The sequence below is a fragment of the Cyanistes caeruleus genome, chromosome 2 (genome assembly GCF_971803275.1).
Source record: "Cyanistes caeruleus chromosome 2, bCyaCae1.hap1.1, whole genome shotgun sequence".
Lineage (NCBI taxonomy): Eukaryota > Metazoa > Chordata > Aves > Passeriformes > Paridae > Cyanistes > Cyanistes caeruleus.
Genome location: NC_141702.1, coordinates 71,026,073 through 71,048,636, shown reverse-complemented (window position 1 = coordinate 71,048,636; position 22,564 = coordinate 71,026,073). Strand labels below are relative to the sequence as shown.

General features: G+C 37.5%; 1 protein-coding gene across 3 annotated transcripts in view; it reads left to right on the top strand.

The window, feature by feature from the left end:
* The window catches only part of DISC1 (DISC1 scaffold protein), a 190,248-nt gene that overhangs the window by 92,273 nt on the left and 75,411 nt on the right, over window positions 1-22,564 (top strand). For 2 of the 3 annotated variants that reach the window (XM_086877818.1, XM_086877815.1), the window contains exon 9: window positions 2,195-2,383. The exons of the other annotated variant lie outside the window; for it this stretch is intronic. In XM_086877818.1, the coding sequence (XP_086733944.1) occupies window positions 2,195-2,383 (189 nt within the window). The remainder of the gene's footprint in view (window positions 1-2,194; window positions 2,384-22,564) is intronic. 3 annotated transcript variants of the gene reach the window in all.

Genomic DNA, 22,564 nt, shown 5'->3' with positions numbered 1-22,564 from the left:
TTCCCAGTGATTTTGTCTTGCTTATTTTGTTGCTTTGTTTTGCCCATTTGGAAACATGACAAATTAAGGTAATAAAATCTGTGCTGTTGTTTCCCAGTAAAACACTGGTAAGCATAAGATCCTACTATTTGTAAGAGCCTACATGTGCTATTTGTAAAGTATGTTTATATTTATTTATTTGTAATTGCAAGACAGAAGTGGCAAATAGGGTTTTAACTGGGAATTAGAAATGAAGGACTTTTGACCTGTTAAAAAGAAACAAGAAATTGTCAACTTTGAGGAATGTTGGAAAGGAGGAAGAGGTTGAATGAAACTATCATAGCCTTGAGACTAAAAAAAAAACCACCAAAAAAACAAATGTAAAACAGGACTACCACACTTAGCAATGTTCAGTCTTTAACTGATCTTTAACTTTCAATTTTGACTTATTTGATACAGTATTTTTCCAAAATTTTGATAAGCACAGCCTCCCTCTGGCACACCTGCCCTCATACAGCCACTTGAGTTTGCAACAGCATCTTTGGTCCAGGCTGTAGGTGTTTGGTGGAAGTGCTCCTGTTCACTCTGGCTTTCTGGAGGAATGGAGCCTCTCCTGGCAGCTGCTGGTGGTGGTTTGCCATCTTCTGACCACTGTAAATACTTGCATCCCATTCTTACTTCCTTGTCTTGAAGAAACTGAACAGCAGCCAAAGCTGTTCCCTTTTAAGACTTTGTGATCAACACTTTGAAGACTGCAGGTCGAAAAGACGTAATGCCATAATTTAGGATATTCTGATGTGGATTTGATTGTTTGGATTATATTTTAATATTTGAAAACAAACTTTTCAGTTGATCTGTTTTGTCTAAGCAACAGTGTAAACAAAAAATTTACTTTGTAAACAAAACCAAAAAGGAGCCCTTACATCTGAATAATGCTAGTGGTACTATAAAGTGATTTCAGAAGGCTAAAGTAATTTCAGAAGCTGATGAGACATTTTTGTGACTGAATTTGTTTTATGTTAATATTTGCTTCAAGGCTAAATCTTCTAAGTGCCTTTATTTACTAAGTACCTTTACTTATTAAATCGTACTACTAAATTTTTGCTAATTTAGGATGATATCAGAGCTTAAAACTTATGTTAAAGATCTTCTTTCTTTTGTTGAGCAATTCTGTATGGAAATTATTTTTTTCAAGAATTCTTTTGATTAAAATGTTGTGGTGGGGTTTAGGTTTGGTTTTTTTTGTGTATTTTAGTGTTTGTTTTTTTTTTTTCCCCAGCCAAGTATCTCAATCATTAAAATGATTCTGGTACAGTTACGTAAATGTAGCATTGTTACTCTACTGCTGTTTACTGTTGTTTACTGCTGTAAAGTAATTTAATGGCTGAGGATCTCCCTGTCATTTTCTATTTATTACAGAAGACTTCTTTGCAAAGTAAGAAAACATTCCTCTCCAGCTACTTATAAAAATGGTTTTCAGAGTAGTTTAGTGGATAAATATTACTAGGCTACACTCTAAACCACTTGGGAGTTGAACTTTTTACTCTGGATGCCTGTCCAAAGGAACCAGACATTTTTAAATACTCCAGAGCAGTGTGAGCTGGTGCTGCCAAGGCCTTCTGCCTGTGATGTTTCGTGCTTCAAGGAGAGGCAGAAGCGGAGGGTTGTGACTTCTGAATGCATTCTCTGAGAAAAACATCTCTCCATGGTCTTTGCTTGAGGTGCAGCCATTTAAGAAATGTAATGTGTCATTCATAAAGAACCTTCTGGTGCTTGTTACAAAAGCCAGCACAAGGCTGCTTTGTTCGGGGAGGAAATACTTCAGTGTCCAGCAGGTTGAAGGCCTCTGTTTCAAATATGCTGTTATTTGAGGGGGTCTTCTAAAAGAAGAAAATGATCTGATAGATCACACTGCAGTGATCAATGAATTGCAGTATGATGTTACTTGAACTGTGAACCCTTAGGAACAGGTTTCCTGAAAAAATGTAAATTATATAAATAATTCTGTGTGTGTAAGGTTAAATCAGCTACAATTATTATTTTTTTAATATTAATTAAATGGATGCTTGCAAAGCAGTTTTTCTCCCCCCTTTCAGTGCTGTTGGGAAGTATAATTGCCTAATTTCCCAGGATTGCTATGTAAACTACTGATGTTGCAAGTGTCTGCCTCATTGTCTTTTTCCTCTTTCTTCCCCTGCCCCCACAAAACATGCAGGAAGTAATTTTGGCACTGCAAAGGATCTTGCAGAAGAAATAAGATCATTAACATCTGAGAAAGAGGGACTGGAAGGACTTCTCAATGAACTGTTGGTTCTGAGTGCCAGAAACACGCGAAAATTAGAGAGAATTAAAGATGATTACACCAGGCTGAAACAAGAACTTGAGCAAGGAGAGACTGCCTTTGGTGAGTAGTTTACAGATTGCTACAGCTTTTTGCTCAGACCTGATCTCCTGGAGGTCTGCTGGGTTTGATGAATTGTTCTGCACTTCACAAAACATGCTGACTGTTCTGAGGGAAGTCTGGCAGTGACCTAGAGAAACAGTATGTTCAATATCCTCTCAGCTGTTTCCCCTGGAGTTGGAGGAGGCTGTGGAGAGCACAGGGTACCCCAGCAATATACCACTTTTTGAAATCTGTCTTAGCCCAGTTCTCAAAACCTTTCTTTTCTAAGCCCATTTTAATCACAGTGATGTATTCACATACAGAGGAACATGTAGTCTTTATGCAGAAGCAATAGATGTGTCTGGCTGTGACAACAGGAACACGTTTGGTATATTAAACTGAATGTTTGGTACGTACGTATCTAACACGTTTGGTGGTGGGTATGAGGTGCAAGGGATTCCCGGTTCTGAAAGCAGGAGTTCTCATAGTAAATTTGTGTTTGAGGGGGAGTTTAAATAACTTGCCAAGTGCTGCTCTCACACATCTATGGGCAGTGTGCTTGGGTTGTAGTGTCATGGTGGAATTGGGGAAGTTGTCTGTGATTACTGGGAGAGCTATTGACAAATTATCAAACAGCAAAGTCATTCCTAGACTTGACTTACTCTCTTGCCTGCTCTACTCACTCCTGAAGTTGAAGTAGATAAAATGGCCTTGCTGCTTGCTTAAACAAAAAGGCTCAGTAATTTTTATTGACTACAAATATACAGTTACTAAAATTATCTCTAAACTAAATACAATCCTGAGAGCTGCTTTAAAGCTTTAGAATTTGGAAATGTCTTTCCTTTTTCAGGATATATGAGGAGTAGGTTGGGTGAAGAGAGAAAGGTGCCTCTGTTTTAGAAGCATATGAAGTTTCTTCATAGGCAAGTGGATAAGCAGAGCTATTTTAAAACAAAAAAGACATCTGGATACATCTAAGACAATGTTTTAAAACATTTTTGTAGGCATCTGGATACATCTAATACTGTGTTTTAAAAATGCATAGAATAATGTATATACTCACACACTTCTAGGTAAGAATTTGCTTTTTTAAAATCTAGATAACATTTTAAAAAATGGTTCCTCAAATTTAGTGCACTGTGATGCAAACCCAGAAATGCACATCAGGCAATGCTGCTTCTTTCCTTACATTTTCAAAAGAGTTGAAAAGGATTCTGACCTTCTAATCAGCCCATTTTTTTTCTCTTTTATTTTAGGACAATTAAACTTCCTGTAATACACAAGTGTGTTTTCATTTGTGTTTAGTTTAGCAGGGTTTTAAATCAAGCCTGTACAAGACACTTGCAGATACCACAAATGGTATCTGTTTAGAGTCTTTTTTTCCCTTTTGGATTTATACAGCTGAGAGGAGATACCTTCTTTACCTGACCTCCACTGTCCCAAAATTTGTGACAATAAATTTCAAAATACAGGGTGTTTACTCTATAGATTTATTTTAATTTACTGTGATTCTGTAGGCATATAAGGAGAAATTTATCCTTGTGTTAAAATAAAATGCTGTCAAGCAGATACTAGTCAGAGATACATAAATTGAAACCTGGCATCTTCCCTTTTCATCATCCCTGCCCCCTTTACATATGATCTACCCTATTTTCTCCTTTACAAAATGGAAATATTTGAGAACACTGGCATGGGTTTGATACCAACACATTTAACTAAATGTAAGCCTTCAGATATACTCTGGAAAACAGTATGCAGATAGTGTCCTGAGGAAAAGAGGCCACTTTTATAGAACAGTGTAATTTTGCACAGCATTTTTATATTTATAGAATAAAGCATAAAGAATTGGAATACAATTTTGTTGCCTTTTTTTTTTCCCCTGCTGTTCAAAAGAACTGGAGATGGGTTGGCTTTGTCTGCACTGTGAAAGGTGTGATTTGAGTTGGGATAACTGGCCTGACTTACTTCACAGCCTTAGGCCAGGTGTTTCATTTATGGCAATAAAATCTGCCTTGCTGCAGAGAAAGGCAGTTCTTCCTTTTCTGTGTTCCTGCCCCATCCGGTACACTATAGGTGTACGGTCCTATACGTATCTATTTCTATGTCATCTGGCACTTGAATTGTTGCTTTGTGCCTGCGAGCTTCTTGAAAACTTTGATTTATTTTTTTTTACTGAACCTAATACTGCTTTGTATGGAAAATATTAGACAAAAAATTTAAATGCTAAAATATGTGTGTGTGTGTTTGTCTTGTGTATAAATTGGTCACCTATTTTTTACTTCATTAATAATTGTTGATTTCTCATAGTAATGCAGATATAAGGAAGCAGACGTCAAGGGAAGAGACTTAATCACACAATAATCAGAGCTGGAATTTTAAATAGGACACATCATTAGCATGTTAATGAATTTTCTCACTCTGTGCCAGCTGCCCAAGTATAAAAGATATTGCAGATGTAGTGCAAAAATCAGGCTTGGCTTACTGCACTGAGAGCTGTCAGTGCTCTCTATGAAGGAAATTTGACAAAAAATCCTTTCATATTTTTAGAGATGCTAAAAAATATGCTTTTCATGTTGGATAATAGAAGCATTGACAAGTAATGCTATGTATTAGCATTTTAGGATGAATAGTACTAACTTGCCCTTTAGACATTGACTTTCTTCTGAGGCCGTCAAAACGCTGCTATAAAAGTGATCAACTGTTATTTCCATTTTACAGATAGGAAAGCCTGGGACTTAGAGGTCATGTAATTTTACCTGAAATGGTGGTGAAGCAGTAGCCCAGCTGGTAGTCTAGCATCAATCCTGATAGAATTAATCTCTTGCAATAAACACGTGAAACCAAAGTGGTGCTGTGTTTCTGTGTGAGCTTTATATTCTTCTGGACTGCTGCCGAAGACGCAATGGTTCTGGGAAAATCGCTGAAGGTCTTGTGCTTGATCATTGAGCAGACCTGTCTTATAAAGTCAGAAGGTTCTGTTATGGCAAAGAAGAGAACTGCTTTACAGCCCAAAACAACCAAACTTGTGTTCCAGACAAGTGAAGCTTAATTACTTGCCTGTCTGCCAAACTGTTGAATTGTACTTATAAATCCTGGCTTGGGTTGATTGACATTTGTAACCCAGGGCTGGAAATGAAACCTACCCTCTTCTTGTGGTTTCCTCACCACCAGTACTGCTGGGCAAGTTTTCCTTCCTCGTATGCTGTATCTTTTTCCTGGCTGCTTTCAGCTTTTTTCTGCCCCTATTACACTTTTGGGAAAGCACCTCCCATAAGTAATGTATGTACACACACAACTAGGGGTGGGGACCGTGCTTCCCGATCTAATTGCTAGGTTGTGCTTGCCAAGTCATGTTAAGTAGAATTTCTGTACTGCATTAATTTCTAGAGGAAGTATAAAATAAGGGCTTTCATGCACATGAAAATAGCTTTTTAACCCTTTTAAAAAACACCAAAACCCAAACTACTGTTTGAAGGCAGATATTTCAGTCTCTCTGCTCAACTCTTGTTGCCATCCTTGACTTTTATTGTCTTAGAAATTGCTTGTGTAAGTCCTAAAGCTCTTACCAGCCTGCTTTTACAGTAAAGCTTCTGGAATTGAACAGATACATTTATTAAACAACAAACTAGATGTAGCAGAGGTGTTTCTTGGGAAGCTGGAAATTTCTGTCACACTCAGTTTATTTTGTTGAATACACACACTCTGCATGCTTGCATAGAATATCTCACGGTGTTTTGTCCTTTTAACAGAAGAAAAACCTATCGGAGTTGATTTTTTTAATCTATTGGGGTTTTTTTTTAAGTAAAAAAATCCCAATGTTTTGACTTTAGAATACTACTTGGGAATAAAATGTATTCAGAATGTACTTTGAAGACTAACAAAAATTCTGCTATTCTTTTTCTAGTCATTGTTCCAAAAGCTGCAAATATGACTATTGTGAAGGATGCAATTAGTCTAAGACTTAATATTGTCTGGACAGCAGAAACCACTAGTGGTGCTGCTTAATGTAATGCTCACTATTGCATACTGAAATATTTATGAAAAGAAGGTTCCATGCTTCATATACAATTGTATAAAATGTGATTTATCAAAGTGTTAATGACCATTTTATACAGAGCAATTTTATTCTATTTCAAGGACATTTTTATTCTGATGAGTACAACACATAAAGTCTTACAATAGAAACACAAGCCATGTACTTTGTACTGGGAAAGCTACCTTTTTTTGTTTGTTTAAATATTTATTTTAAATGATAGCTGTAATACAAAAGCTTCTCTCTTTTTCCTTGTAACTGGTCTTTGCAATACTGTTTGAAGATGTCTAAAGATCATTGACAATTTTACACCATTTTTAATTGTTGAAAAAAGAAGTATGACATAAACCCATGTGCCTATGACATAACCAGAATGATTCCATGTTTTGTTTACTGATTTTTCAGGTGATGGTTTTAATTTTCTTCCTCAATGATAGTTTTTCTTTACCAAATAGGCTTTCCATAATTGTTTCTGTAGTTCATTGTCTGTCTGAGCAATTATCTGATTCTAAACTGAAGAGCTGAACCTTTTGATTACCTCTGTTTAAATAAATCATTAAAGAAGAACCCTCATAGTGTGTAACAGATGGGCTTCTGTGAGGGAGAAGAAGCTGCTCTGTTGTGTCCACTTCTAATTTGGGTGAGATCATTAAGTTCTGCATGTCACACCTTTATGAAATGCTTGTTGTCATTAAAGTGAGTGGTGAAATTGAATGGCTTATTGCTTATGTCTACGTAAACTGTGATCCTGAAGGATTTAGCCAATGGTCCCTCTGTTTAGCTTTCCCAGAAGGTGTAAAACCCTCGGTGGTGATGCAGGGATGGGACTGGCAGTGCACCTGATATTATCCTTTACTCTGAGCTGACGTTCAGTTGACACTCCAAAGAAGCACTTGGCAGCCTTCTGTTGGGCAGCATGGAAAAGTCATACCCACATAAAAACCCAAAAGGATAAAACAGCAACAACAACAAAACCCTCAAGAAGCCCAGTCTTGCAGAGCTCCTTTTGTGTTGTCTTGGGCAAGTACAGCATGAGTAATTCCCTCTGCTCATTAGTATTCTCTCTGCTGTTTCATTAAAAAAATTGGTGTTCCTGCATTTGCGTGGACTTGCACACTTAGGCTTATTCTGTGTTTATTTCTGTTTCACTGATTGTGAGCATGGGTCTCATTTTCTTGACTCATTTTAAAGCACACAGGATCTTACAAGTTAAGTATAGACATAGACATCTTTTGGTCTTATAATTCTATAATGTTAGTAACTGTGTATCAAATTGTTACCAAGCTTTGAGGATCAAATTCAGACTAATGATTTTATTCCATTTGTGCTTTCACAATATCATCCACATCATCTTTGTTAAGTAATATTTAACCATAAGTAGTTAAAGGTTTTTTTTGTGTTTTAGAATTGCCTTTCTTGATAAATACTGTCAGTAGAATTTAGTAACAGAAAAAGAGTAAATTCTGCCAGGCATTTCCTATAACTAAAATCTCAAATATATTTTAATTTTAGACATCAATTTTTCCCATGATTGAAAAGATTGGAAACCAGTATGTTTAAGCATAATTAAATTTGCCATATATCTTGAGTCACTTGCAATTGTGTTTCTTACAATGGTGATTTTAAAGGTCATCTTGTCTGGTGTTGTTCGTTTAAATATGTAAAATACTTTGGTTTTCACTTGGAGCATAGAGGTTTAGTCTGTATAAATGCAATGGAGGTATTAAATTTACTCTGGCCTTTCTGTATAATTAGATGCAAATATGTGTAATGCAGAAAATATGAAATATTCAGGCAGCTTGAACTGAGAAAGCAGCTTGGTTCAAAGCCTGCCAATATCTGTAGAGATCTTTTGATCAGGGTGTTTTTGTGTTGATGCTCAAAGGTGAGCTTCTCTTCTATCTCTTCCAAGATGTGATGGCAGTAACTTTATTGAAATGTTTTGTGTACCTGTATAATACTTTTTGGACAGCAGTATGAGGTAATTACACACAGAATAGTAACTCTTGAAATGACCTGGCATGGATGCTGCAGTCATAGAGGTGGTTATCTACCTTGCTTCAAGGAACAAAGCTTGGTCTGACGTTTTATGCTGGGTCTCTTCAGGGAATATGATGTCACCTTTGACTAGGATGAGCATAAAGACATCAAGGTTTTGTAAGTTTAAGGCCACAGAAATGCGGAGTGGTTCTGTTGTAATCATGCAAGTGCAATCTAGTGGTGAATAGTGTCACTGAACAGCTTCCTATTGCGATGGGAGGTGGGCAACCTCCCCCCTGTAATGCAGTGTGGACACTTTATTGTGCTGGTGTGCAGGCGAACAAGCAAACAGAAAGTTCTGAGATTATTCCAGGCAACTTATTCCTTTACATCTGAAATGCTGTTGCCAGCTATATACATGGTGCATTAAACTTTTGGAGTGGGTGTCATATCAAATTATTCTGGTTTGCCGTCTCTGCTCCAGGTTTCTGCACTGCTCTGCTTTTTAGTTCAGCTTCTTCAGCTGACAGCGATGCAACAGAGTATGTAGGAAGAAGCAACACAGATGAGTTAAATTTGGAATAAATGTGGAAATTCATACCACCAATTTTAATCATTCTTCATTCGATTCTGTTTCTGCAGCTGCATCTTCTGAGGTACTGGGCTCAGATTGAAAATCCATGTGTTTTTTTTTTTTTTTCCTTAATGACTGTAGCTGGTTTGAAAAAGAATGAGATACTAAGATGCCAGAATGTTAGGATTAAAGAAGAGAGAAAAAATAGTATATTATGTTCATTGCCCAGATAGAGCAGGTTCCCCTATGTAATTCAAATTCTAGCCCTGGTTACAACCAACAAACATTCTTTATTTTGCCACTTCTAGAATTTGAATATATCATGGTAGGAAATTTGTAACTATTTTCCTGATAGTATATAGCTGCTGTTCCTACATGTTATATTAAGAGAATTCCAGTTTTGTCAGAAAGATGTGTCTGAGGAGCTGCTCAGAGGCAGACAGGAAGGTCTGTGGGGCTGCTGGTGGGGTGCTCAGAAGAGGACCTAGGAAAGTAGTGATATGGAGTGACACTTAGCAGATAGGATCAAATTAATTTTCAAATATTGCTTTCCTTGTCTCCCAGATGAGGTAATGGAGGCACTCAGGGAATTGATTTTGTGTTTCTGTTCATTTTGCCATTACATATGGGTACTGCCTGTACGTATTTGGCCTTTAGGATGGGATTACAGCATGTGTTTGACAACTTGATGCCAAAACATTAATAGGTTTGAAGTACAAAATCAGTGTTTGGTCTCTTAAAAACCTCAAGTTTTATTGAAAAAGTCAATGAACAGTTGGTCTACCATTTACGGGTTTCTTTAAGTTATGTTCATTTTGTTTTTTATTCTCAGTGTCATACGGCATGGTTTTTCTTTTTCTTTTTCTCTTTTTTTTTTTTTTTTTTAAATGTTGTTCAAGTTATATTAACATGGCATGAGATTTTCAGGTCCCAGAAGTGTGCAAAGGGCTCTTTAGAATACTTTGCCTCATTTAGTTTCTCTTGAAGATGAGTATAGAAATGGATAGAATATTTAAGAAATAGTGTTAATTTGCTTTCAAGTAGTACTTCAGTGAAACCAATCTTAGGCAGTTATCCTTTCAAATATTCAGACTTTCTGCAAATTGAAGATAAAAATAGTACAGCATTTTGAATTCAGTTAATGTTTTAGATTTTATTTATTTTTTTAGATGTAAGCAAGAAAATGTTGGTTTGGGTCATCTGGGATCACTGACAAAAAACTGATGTGCTAGAAGAAGACTATACTGCTACAGAAGCAGAGAGTGAAGATATTGTTTAACCTTTTAATTGCAGATATTTTTCAGATGTATGTATTTTGATTCAAAATTTTAGCACTTTAGTACATTTCCATACGAAAGTTTTCATTCAAGAGTTTTGACAGTGTTCTCGAGTTACAGTGTACAAAGCTAATTCTATGCTTGCATAAATACATGCAATTTGTAAAGAATTACATCTCCTTTCATTGGCAGTAAATTCACCTCACTGACTGAAGTCAGATATTTATTTTTCTCAGATATTGCCTTTCATCTTTGCTTTGCTATGACTGGCAATATTCAGATACAGCATCTAAAAAAAAGCAGAAGTATGTACATCTAAGCAAAAGAAACCCCTGGGATACCATCCCATTTGGAATACAAGGTGTCCCTCATGAAACACAGGGGTTTATTCTCCAGATTTTTTTCCTTTTGACTGTCAGATGTGGAGTAATTTCTGCCTCATTCTTTCTTGCTTTTTTGTTTTGTTTTGTTTAAGGTTTCCTTTGCAAATTTACATTTGCAATTGCAAATGCAGTAGTAAAGATACAAGTTAAATGAAAGTCTCTGTAAAGGATTTTGTAAAGCAGGGATGTTACCAGCCTTGACTGAGTTTTCTCAACTAAATATTTGAAGTGAATGAAATTACTGTCTGCTACAAACTACTGTATAGTTTGTTTCTTCAGTCACCACAGGGTTCCATGCATGCTGCAGGCTTTATACCCACAGGGATGCAGAAGTATAACCAAATCTGGAGTAATGGAAAATATTTATTGAAAAGTGGAGGAGGTATAATACCTGATGATAAATCCAGAATAAACCTACTGAAATTCTAATCCTTTCTAGAAGAGCTGGGTTTTGTCTCTAAAATTATTTAAATGCTACATGTATTATGGTAAAGAAGGCTTTACAATAGAAAACCTCTTCCAATTTATACCTCTTACCAAGACAGACAAGTAGAAATAGAGAATTAAAATGGAAGAAAGAGAGATTATTTGTTCTGACTTTGATTCCCCAAAGAAAATGTATTTACATCTGCTCTAAGCTTTTAGTCTTTTTCTGTACTTCCATTAAACCCTAACTGATTACTCTGAAGCAATGGAAATCTTATTATTTAGAGCAGAGTTAAGTACCTTCCATCTCCAGTTCAGGAACTGAAAGTTTTCACTCAAGAATTTTCTTTCTCCGTCCTTGGAGACATAAATTGGAACAAAAGGCAGAAAACCAAAGGATTGCTAATGCCTGGAGTTAGGAGCTGGAACTCCATGTCCTTCAGTTTGATTTCTGTTCGTACTTCAGCAGGAACAGAAGCAGTTTGCTGATGTTCCAGTTGATTTGGGCCAGTTTCCTTGTACGAGGCGTGGAGGTAACCACTGCTTCTGTTACAATCCTGTTGTCAGGTGTATGCTCCACAGACTCCATATTTAGGCATGGGAGACAATAGTAGCAGGTGATAGTATAAGGCCCAGGGATTTTGTCATCTGTAATTGCAAAGAATCTGTGGCCCATGTGCAACAGGTGCTTGTGATCATTATTCCTGGTGGCCTGCCAGATTTCATCTGATAGGCTGAGACCATGTAAGAAAAATAAAAATTCACAGAACTGGGTATTTGAAACGCTGGGTTTTTTTGTTGTTGTTGTGTTTGAACCTGGTTTCTTTCTTTATGCAAAAATATTGTAGTAGAATATAATTAAAAATTTGATGCTAACTGAAAAGAAGACTCACTCATATTTGTGGATGATATCTTTGGTTTGATGTGCATGTTGAAGGCTTGGGTAAAGATAAACAGGCATGTTTGCCAAGCTGCATAAGATTAAACAGTTCATTACCTGTTGGAATTATCAGCTGCAAGACACCTTGCATAATTTGGACTACAACCTTTATATGCTTTTGGCTGGATTATACCTCTTATCTAGTGAGGTGCATTGAAATATAATTAACAACGTGTGCTGGAAATGACAGGCTGAAACTATGTGTATTTTTGTGCAGATAAACAATCCTATATCTGGATCAGAAGTCATAGAAACATTTTATCTACTAATTTTTTTCCCAGTTCCTGTGTTCTAAAAAAAATTGTACAGAGAAAAATAATCTGTGCTCTGTGTCAGAGAAGAGCAAATAGGCACCAGCCTTGTCTCCCTGTAGGCTTGACTTTAAGAACCTTTGGAAAATGTTAAATCCTGCAGAAAACAGTAGTTATGTTAGATTTTTCATAATCTGCATTTTGAATGTTTTCTTGGAAAGAGAATTTTGAAAATACGTGGAGGCAGGAATTCTGATCCATTGATACCGGTATGAGTTTTGCCTCCAGTTACAGCGGAGTTCAGGATTTCCCCTGTGACTCCCCTCACTGAAGCTGCAGCATCTGTTTCTGAGCTGAGCTGCTTGGTTCAAGTCGTCTTACCTTGATGAAAGTGCAGTCCACATAAGAAAATGCAGGACTTGGTCAGAAATTCTTTTAACTAGGAAATCCTCAGGCTTTATGACAAAATGATAAATTTTGAAGTTGGTAGTCCTCTACCAACAGAAGAATCAGGTGTTTTATTTTGAATGTTTAAGCTGAAAGCTATTTGCTGTTGATTTTAGTTCAATGAACATAACAGCCCTTTGACTTTTACTGTGCAATTATTATTTTAGGATACTGTTCCTCTGTAGTTAGGAGAAAAATATTTTTTTACAAGTTGAGAGCATATAAAATGTTGAATTTTCAACAGAATCATCTGCATTTGTTCTTGTTACTGCAGTAAAAAAAATTATCTGAATGAAATTAATTGCTCTTGTATTTTCAGGTTTCCAGTGTGCAGTCTTCTGGGTGTATATATATGTTCTTGATCTAGTTCTTAATCTATTTAAATGTTCCTTGATCTAGTGATTAAAATAAAAATTTTCCTGTGCCAGCACAAAAATGTTAGAATTGTGACATTTATTCACTTCTATTCAGTACCTGTGAAAAAAACAGTGTGAGTACTGGTGTAACATATCATTGTTGATTAGCTCATGAAGTGGTCATCCACATCCTTAGGTGGAAGAATATAATTCCAGTGGGAGAGATGCCCTCTAAATAAGCTGTAGACAGTGGCTGAAGCATCAAAAATGGTGTTGTCCTTTTTAGTACCTTAGATTGCAATCTAAAAACATAGATCTGGGTATTTATTAGATTAGCTCTTTTTTCTCTGTATCTTTTCTGCTTATGTGGTAAGTAATGACAATCTGGGGAATACTTGAAAATAACAAAATTCTAGACAGGGACACAACAATTCCTGCAGCTTTGTAGTGCTGAACAGAGCTTTTGACAGTTTTTGGCAAGTACTTGGCTTAGTCTTTTGCCAGCCCAAAAAAACATGGATGGTATGTCAGTATTGTAGTCCAAGGATGCTTCAAGATCAAATTGGCCAATACTCAAAAAGATTTTGCCTGCAACCTGTCTCCAGTATGGATTATAGACCAGAGGAAAATGATAAATAAAGCCCATGTGTCCTAAAAGTTTTTGCCAATGAGTCTGGTTAAAACCAGTTGTAGATATGAGCCATCTTTGTTCAGTTTAAAGAACAGAAGTCTAAAATCCTTTGGTTATAGCCTGCAACTACCTGCTCAGAGACCAGAACTTGATAGTGGAAACATATTTATAGAGACAAAAGAAGAATAGATCATTTCTAATGGCTGGTAATTGAAGCTGACAACCTTAGATTTAAAAAAAAAAAAAAAAAAAGCCTTTTAACTGACAGGACAATTGTCTTTTGCCAGAGTTCAGCAGAGATTTTATTGTAAATGCTCAGTAACTGGCGTTTTTTATATGTCATTTTTGTAGTTGCAGCTGGAATCAGTTCAGAGAGATCTTACTGTGTTTTGCAGATGACCAGGATCATTAAAAGCAATAACTTCTGTTAGACTTGTGTTCTGGTACTGCTGTTTTATATAAAGAATAATAACTAGAGAAGCAATCCCTGTTTTGGTATTTTTTTAGATAAATAAAGCCCAATGCAGAATGGCAGCATTTTCTATTAGTGTTAAAATGAATTGGGTTGTGCAGTAATACCTGGTTCTCTTCCTTCCCACTCCTTTTCTATAATTTTTAATTTACTAGCTCACGATACTTTTCAGTCACTTCGTGGTTTATTTGTTTCTATCTCATGCTGTATGAAGTTTTCTTACAATCCAATAATTAATTGAAGTCCTGCTTGTCTGAGCTCCTAATCATATGGAGCACAATTTCACACCTTTTCCAGGACAATGTACAGTTCACTGAGGCCACACTCTCTACCTGATTTATTTATTCTTAAAAGAAGATGGCATACAGAAGCCTTCTCTGACTCAATTCCTCAAAGGCCTGGTATGTAGGTGTTTCCTCATTCTTATGCTGCTTGCATTTTGCCTCTCGTGGTGACCCCTGCTGAGGTTACTTATGTGGTGTAAGAGTGGATTGATTGGGGAAATGGAGACCAAGGGAAAACACAGAACTCTAAAAGCACAGAGCATTTTACAAGCTGTCTGCCTGACCTTGAAAACCAATATGCACTGGTCTAAGTGGAAGACATATTCACAATTTTGCAGGATAAAGTACGAGGGCAGCAGGATCTTTTCGTGTGTTAGAATACTTTGTCACAGTGGTGAAATGCTGAGCTGCAGCTGAGAGCCATCAGGGTATACATTTATTAATTTAGTTCTGCTTCTGTAGCATCACTCTAGTGTACCAGCATCCTCTTATGCCTTTCAAAGAAATAGGAAGAAGTAAGAAAATCTCTATTTTCTAAAATTCTCTGGGGTTTTGGGAGTTGTTTTAAAAGTTCTGAATGCTCAGAGTCCGTCATCTTCATCATTCTCTATGTTTAGGTTTATTTTATACCCTTTTTCTCCCACTAGGTATTCTGGAAAGCTTGTATTTTAATAATTCTCCATATCTGATAGGTGCCACGCATCTCTGCAGTAAAAGAAATAAATAAAAAAATATAAAAAATTAACCTCTAAATTCTGAGCATTAATTGGTTTGCAGCATTTCAGTTTCTTTCCCCTCTTTTCAGTCTTGTTATATGTTCACTTTCATTGTAAACCTTCAAGTCCCATTGACGTGTTTTCCTTTATTTCTCTTCTGTCTTTCCTCATCTCTGTTCAAACCTTTTGAATTTCTTGTATTTTTATTTGTATCTGTGTACGTGTAAAATAATTTCATCTAGTTTATTATGCTGTTCTCGTATTTCTGATAGCTTTTCTAATCCAAAAGGTTCCTGAACTAACTTGCATGGGCCCACTTCACTGTTAATTCAATTTTCTGTTCTCTAGGTTATTTTTATTACCTTTGTTGTTTCCCAGGTTTTTTTTTCCAAATTCTATGCTTAATGTTACTTCTTTTTAAAAAATATGGACACTCTTCCTTGTTTCAGCCCACACATAGCAAACCTGAGTTACGGATTTTTCTTTCCACTTCCATGATTTGTGACTTGGTAGTTAGGTGATTGCTCTGAAAATTGCCAATACTTGCTGACAAGTAGTTTTTTTTCTCAGTCTACATGTTTAGTGCAAGAGAATAACCCAAATGGGCAGCCATTTATGCTTCTTTCTTGTGTGTATATACCTTCTCACTGTCCCAAGACATTTGTTTAGGCTGTATTTGGGCAGTGTAAACAGAGGGTGTTTCACTTCACTCCCAGAGGCAATGTATCTGAAATTCTCAGGCAGGACACCCGCCTCTGTGTAGTGCTCTACAGTGCCAGGTCCTTTTCCTGTCCCAGAAGATGCAGATGCTGTGAGAAGTGCCTTCAGTCAAAATCCTGCTCCCCCTTGCTAGAAGGTGGTGTGCTCTCGTTAGTAGTAACGAGGCTGGAAAAAACACTCCTAGCACTCTCTGGTGCCCCTGCACTGTGGGACAGTCTCCTTATCACAAGCCAAATATTTTTCTTACCCTGCCTATTACGCCTGTTCAATGTGGTGTTTAAAGGGTTTGTGGTGGGGTAATCCTGGCTTTGTTGTGCCATCACACATTACAAATGTGTGTTTCCTTCAGCAGTGTGTTCCAGGTTCCCATCTGTTCTTTCAGTTCCCTGTTAGGAAAAAGGTCCATGTTGAGCTGTGTTGAATTACTAAGCTCTCAAGGCAGACCATGATGATCCCACAGAGGAATATTTTTCCTCTATAAAGCAGCAGAGAGCCCAAGATGACTTGGCATTGGAATTATTATCTCTGCCTGTCTATCATTGTTTCTTCCATGGTGTTTCGCTGCTGAGCAGTAGGAGTGGTGATAAACTTGTATATCTAAGATGTGTCTGGAAATTACATGAGCTATGAAATTTAAAAAGGCAAAAAACGATGGATTTCTGGAAATAGCCTACCTAAAATGATTGTTTAATGAAGAATTTGCCTTCAGTACAAAGGGTATACTTCAGTGAATAGTTTGAGACTGAGAATTGTGAGCCTTCAAAGTTATAAAACAGGTAAAAGGCATAGTAACAGAAGAGTTGCTGTCCAAGAATAACTCTGTAATAAGAGGTTAGGTAGGAAAAGTTACCTGACTGTCTTGCAGTCAGAGGTCATGAGCACAGGAAAAACTCATTTAGCTTTTGTTCCCCTTTCCTACTGTAGGTGATTGCTTTCTTCACACATTATTTTTGTTATTTTGGCACACTATGTGTGAGTGACAGCAGGATCTTTAACTCTTCCTAGCTTTGGCAACTGTCCCCTTGCCTCTGTGAAATTAAAGTCTTTGTAGGTTTTGATAAGACATTCTTTAAAAGAGAACTTAATCTGCCATCATTTATTTTATTAGACTGAAATATGTTCCTGCTGCCCTCTTTGTTGAGAGTTATTGCTTCAACAATCACAGGCAAATCTGATTTACTGTAAACATTTATAACAGCAGAGTAGGAGTGTGGGCTGTAAATTGGTTGGAAAATGGGAGCAATTTGCTAGGAGTGAGAAAGTAAGATTAAGTTAAACTGTTGAAACATTCACTGAAGTCTTGTACCATCAGCTCCAACAGCTTAACTAAGTACTATGAGAAGCCTTATGCCAGGTCATTCTTTGCCACTTACTTTGTGCTGGCATTATTGGAGAACACCTCCCCTGGCAGGGTGTGGCACTGGCTCTGCCCGCTTGGGACTGGTACTAAATCAGTTGCAATGAAGAAAAAAGGAAAAGGCAGTTCCTCCCTTGTCCTGAGGGGGTACCTGTGATTTGGATACTGAAAATAATTTATTTTATTTTCATCTAATTGACTGGACAATTGGGAGGGAGGGTGAAAAAACCCCAAAAAACCAAAACTTAAATGGAAGAATTTAAGTGGTGGTGGGAAGGAGGCAGAAAACCCAAGCACACATTTGAAGAAAGAGTTGAAGATTGAAAGAAGCTTTTGATTCGATAATGTATGAAATATTTCCGTCAGCCAAAAGCAGTTCTTAAGCCTCCTTCCCTTGCAAACCTCTGCAATCAGGTGAATTAAATTTCCTCTTCTCCTGCCTCTCCCCTTAAAGAACAAATGGGAGATCAGTGGCCCAGCACTGTATCAGTGTGCAATATCAGGATTCACTTTCTTCTGTGTCTAGGATTTGAAACCACCTCTCCAGCACATCTTGAAGGGGCGTGATAGGTCCCCAGTAGTCAAACGTGCTCTTGAGGAGACACTGTGCTATTGCCTCTGTGTCCTGACCACTATACTGGAGCATTCTCCTTTTAGGGGTTATAAAACTCATCCCGTTTTATCATGCATTGCCTTTCCTAGTGCAAACTGTCTCTGGAGTCATGAAGTTATAATTATGCAATTTGTATGATTTATTGCTTGCACTCAACAGCCACTCTTCGCTGCTGTTTCCATTATTTCTGAATTGGATCAATTTAAAAGTTTGATATTCTTACAAATATCACATCAATATAGTTACAGGTATTGTAACATTATCGGCCAGTCTTGTTTGGGAAAGAATTAATTTCAAGAGAAGGTATATTCTACAATGATTTAATTTGGAGAAAAGCTTCACGTTTGCTAAATTTTGTTTGGTGTGTGGGTTGTGTCTCTATTTTCATACACAAGGGAGGTGCCTTACTGCAGGGTTTGCGCTGTGAGGGGCAAGCTCTGTACGCATCAGGGCAGCAAATATCAGATGTTACTTTAAAAAAAATAAAATAAAAAAAATTGCTTTTTTTAATGTTACGTATTTTCCACATGATCCCATTTATTCTGCCTCGGAATGTTCCTTTTGACCTTGGTGAAAGGCTGTAATTAATCAGCAATTAAGGCGGCGGCGGCGGCCTTAGGGAGGCAGCGCGAGGGGGCGGCATTGCCGCGGGAGAGGCGCGCCCGGCGCTGGGATGAGGGAAGGGAAGGGATGGGAAGGGAGGGAAGGAGGGAGCCCCCCTCTTCCCGGACACCCCCGAAGTGCCTTGGGATCGCCGGCCTCGCGTCCGCCGGCAAAATGCACCCTTGGGATAAGATAAATCGGCAGGGTTGCGGTATTTCTTGGTAGCCAGGTGTCCCCTTAAAAGTTGATTTAGGGCTGTTATCGAGGGGTTTGAATGGCACTTTGTTCTGTCTGGGTTCTTCTTGAATGCGCACCTTACTGTAATGTTCCAGATGGCTGTCGTCTTAACAAGAGATAAGAATTAAGGATGGTAATAGGGGATATTTTATTTAAATCCACATCTTTATCTTTCATTACTTATTCACATTCTATTATACCCTGGTGCTGTATTCAAAACACTTGAGGATTTAACAAGGGGAAAAATAACCATTTAAATTAGGATATTATGTTGACACCTTTACTGATGGTAATTTTTTCAAGCAGTAGTGCAGTATGGAAGAGCTGGAGCTGTTTTACATGGAGGAGGAAGAGGAAGCTTCGCAAACACAAAATTTTGTTTGAGTTGCACTTACAGGCTAAGAGTTCATTCCCAAAGAAGACCAACTTATATAACGGGGTGGGGAAGTGTTGCAAACAGGCAGGCTGTTCACTGACTAGAACTGGTGAGAAGACTTTTGTAAGAGTTTTTGCTAGGTCTTTAAATTTGTTAGAGCATCACAGAGTGCTTTTCTGAGACTTCTGACTAAAACTTCCTCAAGCAGAGGCAAAACAGCTAGTGAATGCAGTGGTCTGGGAAACTGGGTATCCGTGTGAAAGTCCATGCATGGCTTGATTGAGAGTGATACTGGATATTGGTTTCTTCAGAATGAAGTGGTAGAGAATTAGAAAGGTCACATTGGGCCTCTAGTACTCCTTGCACTAGCACCAGGTTTCCTGGGATGGGTGAATCCACCTTCTCACTGGTAAACAGACACTTTGAGAGAGCTAATGTTTCTTGGGCTACTGACCAGACTGACTTAAATTCAAAATATCAGAATGCTGCTTTGACACTGAATTATTATCCTGGATCACTGCTGGTGATGCTGCAATATGTAATGAAGCCAAATCTCTAAATGCCTGCAGAGTAAAGAGTGATTTAGCTGCATAAAATAGAGAACACACTTCCTCAAATGTTGGTACTGTGGGAATAAAAGCGGGTGCATTGAGACTGCTGTAGATTTGTTTTGGTGTAGGCGCTGGGTGCATAGAATTAGTCTTCTGTCGTGATAATTTTTACTGACAGAGGTGGAAATACCATTTTCCTTTGTTGCTTGTTGGATTTGAGCTAAGAGCCTTTATTTGGTTCATGAAGACCGTGCTTGGTTTCAGAAGGACAGTCAAACGCTTCACGTAATTGCTAATGAAAGGCAGGCCCTTCTGTGTCTTGATTTCCATATTCAGGATGGATTTGCTTACGTCAGATTTCTGAGTTACTAGTAGTCCAGATAAAATGAATGTTGGTTACTCTCCTTTCCTACAGCTCAACCTGCTGAGGTATTTTATGCATTGATGGGAATTACATATGAGAATTAGCACCGCATTATAACCATGGTGCTTGAATCTTCTCTTAGACTTGTTCCATGAAATCCAGGATTTAAGTTCATTGGAATAGTGAGATGGAGCTGGGGGTATGCTGTAATGTGTATGTGCACTTACTTTACAATCATGTATAACATTTTTATAATCCTTTAATGTGATGTATGTTGTTAATGATATTAATAGCCCTCAAATGTCTGTCTCTTGACTACTTATCTTAATACAAATTTTTGATTTTAGCATCTGTATTATAAATGCAATTTCAGTTTTCATGAATGTTGTTGCTCACCTGTATCTGATACTACATTAACATACCATGCTGATATAGTGTCAGACTTCCTGTGTTAGTAAGAGTTAATGTATTGTTCACCAGTTTGAACTAGAACTCAGTGGCAGTGTGCTAGGATGAAAAAATATCTGGATCTGTATCAACAGGGAACCTAAGAATATCACTAATTGCCAAACACCTAAAATATCTTGGATAAAACCTTCCTTTTCGATGCAATTACTTTCTTGTGGAAAATACAGACAGCTGATGGTTGCTGGTAAATCCAGTGTAGTGTGATCTTAGAAAGGTAGTGCCTATATAGAAGGAAACAGCCCATAACAAAAATCCACATTCTTTTTACCTAGCGCACAGCAAAGTTGCAGGATATGCATGTGTAGATAAAAGTTTTATCAGATTGATTGAAACATTTATATATAAAGCCTCTGATCTATGGAGTGAAGACAATGTGAAATATGTTTTAGGGGGAGATATTATTATCTGTAAAAATCAATACAAGTGTTAGAGGTGAATTATTGTTTCAGAATATGATTTGTTATATTGAAGTATGCAGCCATTTTCCTTTCAGTGCTAGTGTTGAGCCATTTTTTTTTTCATAATGAACCATACTGAAATGTTCTTTTTGGTTTTATTTTATATTTTTATGTGTTCACCTTGCTAATTCTATTGTATGGAAGATGGGAAAACATGCTGTTAGACTTGCTGTTGGATTACATTGCTGTCTGGATTTCTCTCTTGTTTTTCTTTGGACAATAGCTGGTATAAAATTAAAAGTGGGAAATTTTAATAAACACAGGTTTCTGAAACCCTTTTATGCACAATAAAAGTGACAACTAAGGAAAGAATGAGAATAATTCACAAAAGTCAGGTCATCATCACCCAACTTATTGTGTAAGCTAATTGTAAAATGAAGGGCAGGATCTAGACCCTGTGTGCTCTAGATCCCAAAGCTTTGCAGTCAGCAGTTTCTCTTCCTGTGTGTTTGTGTGACATATTATGAGTTGAGTCCTTAATGAAAGGACTCATAAAGCATTTTTCCTGTTGAGTTTTGAGTACAGCTCTGTTTTGCTCAGTACAGTTTATCTAGTTTATATATGCTCAGACACATTTTTGTCCTCCATCTAGGAAAGTTCCTTAGGTGGGAAGAAATTGATTGAAGCACTTTTCCTTAAATAGCCACTCTAAGTGTGCTTGTTTGTGCATGCAGACACACAGTTAACCTAGCATGTCTAAAATTCCTACCCTGCTTTGCCTCAGTGCCTCCAGCTTACACTGAGACTGGACAAGGGTAGGAGTGTGAAGCCAAATTTGGGTTATCATGTGTGGCTACTGAAAAGGAATGTCATGGAATCTGTCATGGAATCATCAGAGATCACATCCACATGCCTGTCTGTGTAAAAGTAGTTTTGTATGTTCAGAGTGCAATTATTAATGCAGCAATACCATGCAAAACTATTTGGGGTCAGGTTTTTTAACAGAACATAATTTTATAGTTTTGACTGTTTCCACTTTGCCTTTCCCAAGGGAGACAGGCACTTCAGCAGGGGCTTCTGTAGATCTGCCTATGGATTTCTGGCATATAGCAAGGTTTCTACCAGGGTCATAGAAACCAGGATTTCTGCTTTTGTATCTCAGTTTTGAGGGTTGTGCTGTGAGCACAATTGAAACAATTTGTGAAAAATCTGTTCAGGGGGAAAAAAATCAGCCCTCAGTTGCAATATGACTCCCTAAAACACTTATCCATAGATTTGTATGGATGTTATGGGAGCTTCTAGAGTCAGGGTGAAATGAGGGGTAAGAATGGGATGGAAGTGGTAGACAGTGGTATGAAAAGAGGTTGGTAGTCTTATGTGTTACAGTCTCCGTTTTCAGCTGGGGTGATTGCCCAGCACCATGGTGGAAAGCAAAGTTCATTTGTGAAGGTGGCATCTTTCGTAGTTTGTCCAAGGGGGTAGGTTGGTGTAAAGGTTTATGAAGGTCGTTCGCATAGATTTTTAAGTAAGCTTTCGTAACAAAGATGGTGTGATATGATGCTCAGAACTTGGGAGGGCTAAATTGTGAGCAGAGGATCTCTAGTATTGTCAAAGTAGAAGTGTTAGTAGGGGTGTGGTAGGCATTTTGTGAGGCTTGGTGGGGTTTCTCTTTGTCTATGAACTGTCTTCTAGTTTTTGTGAGAACATGTACATACTGACAGCAGAAGAGATCTTTTTCCCTGTTG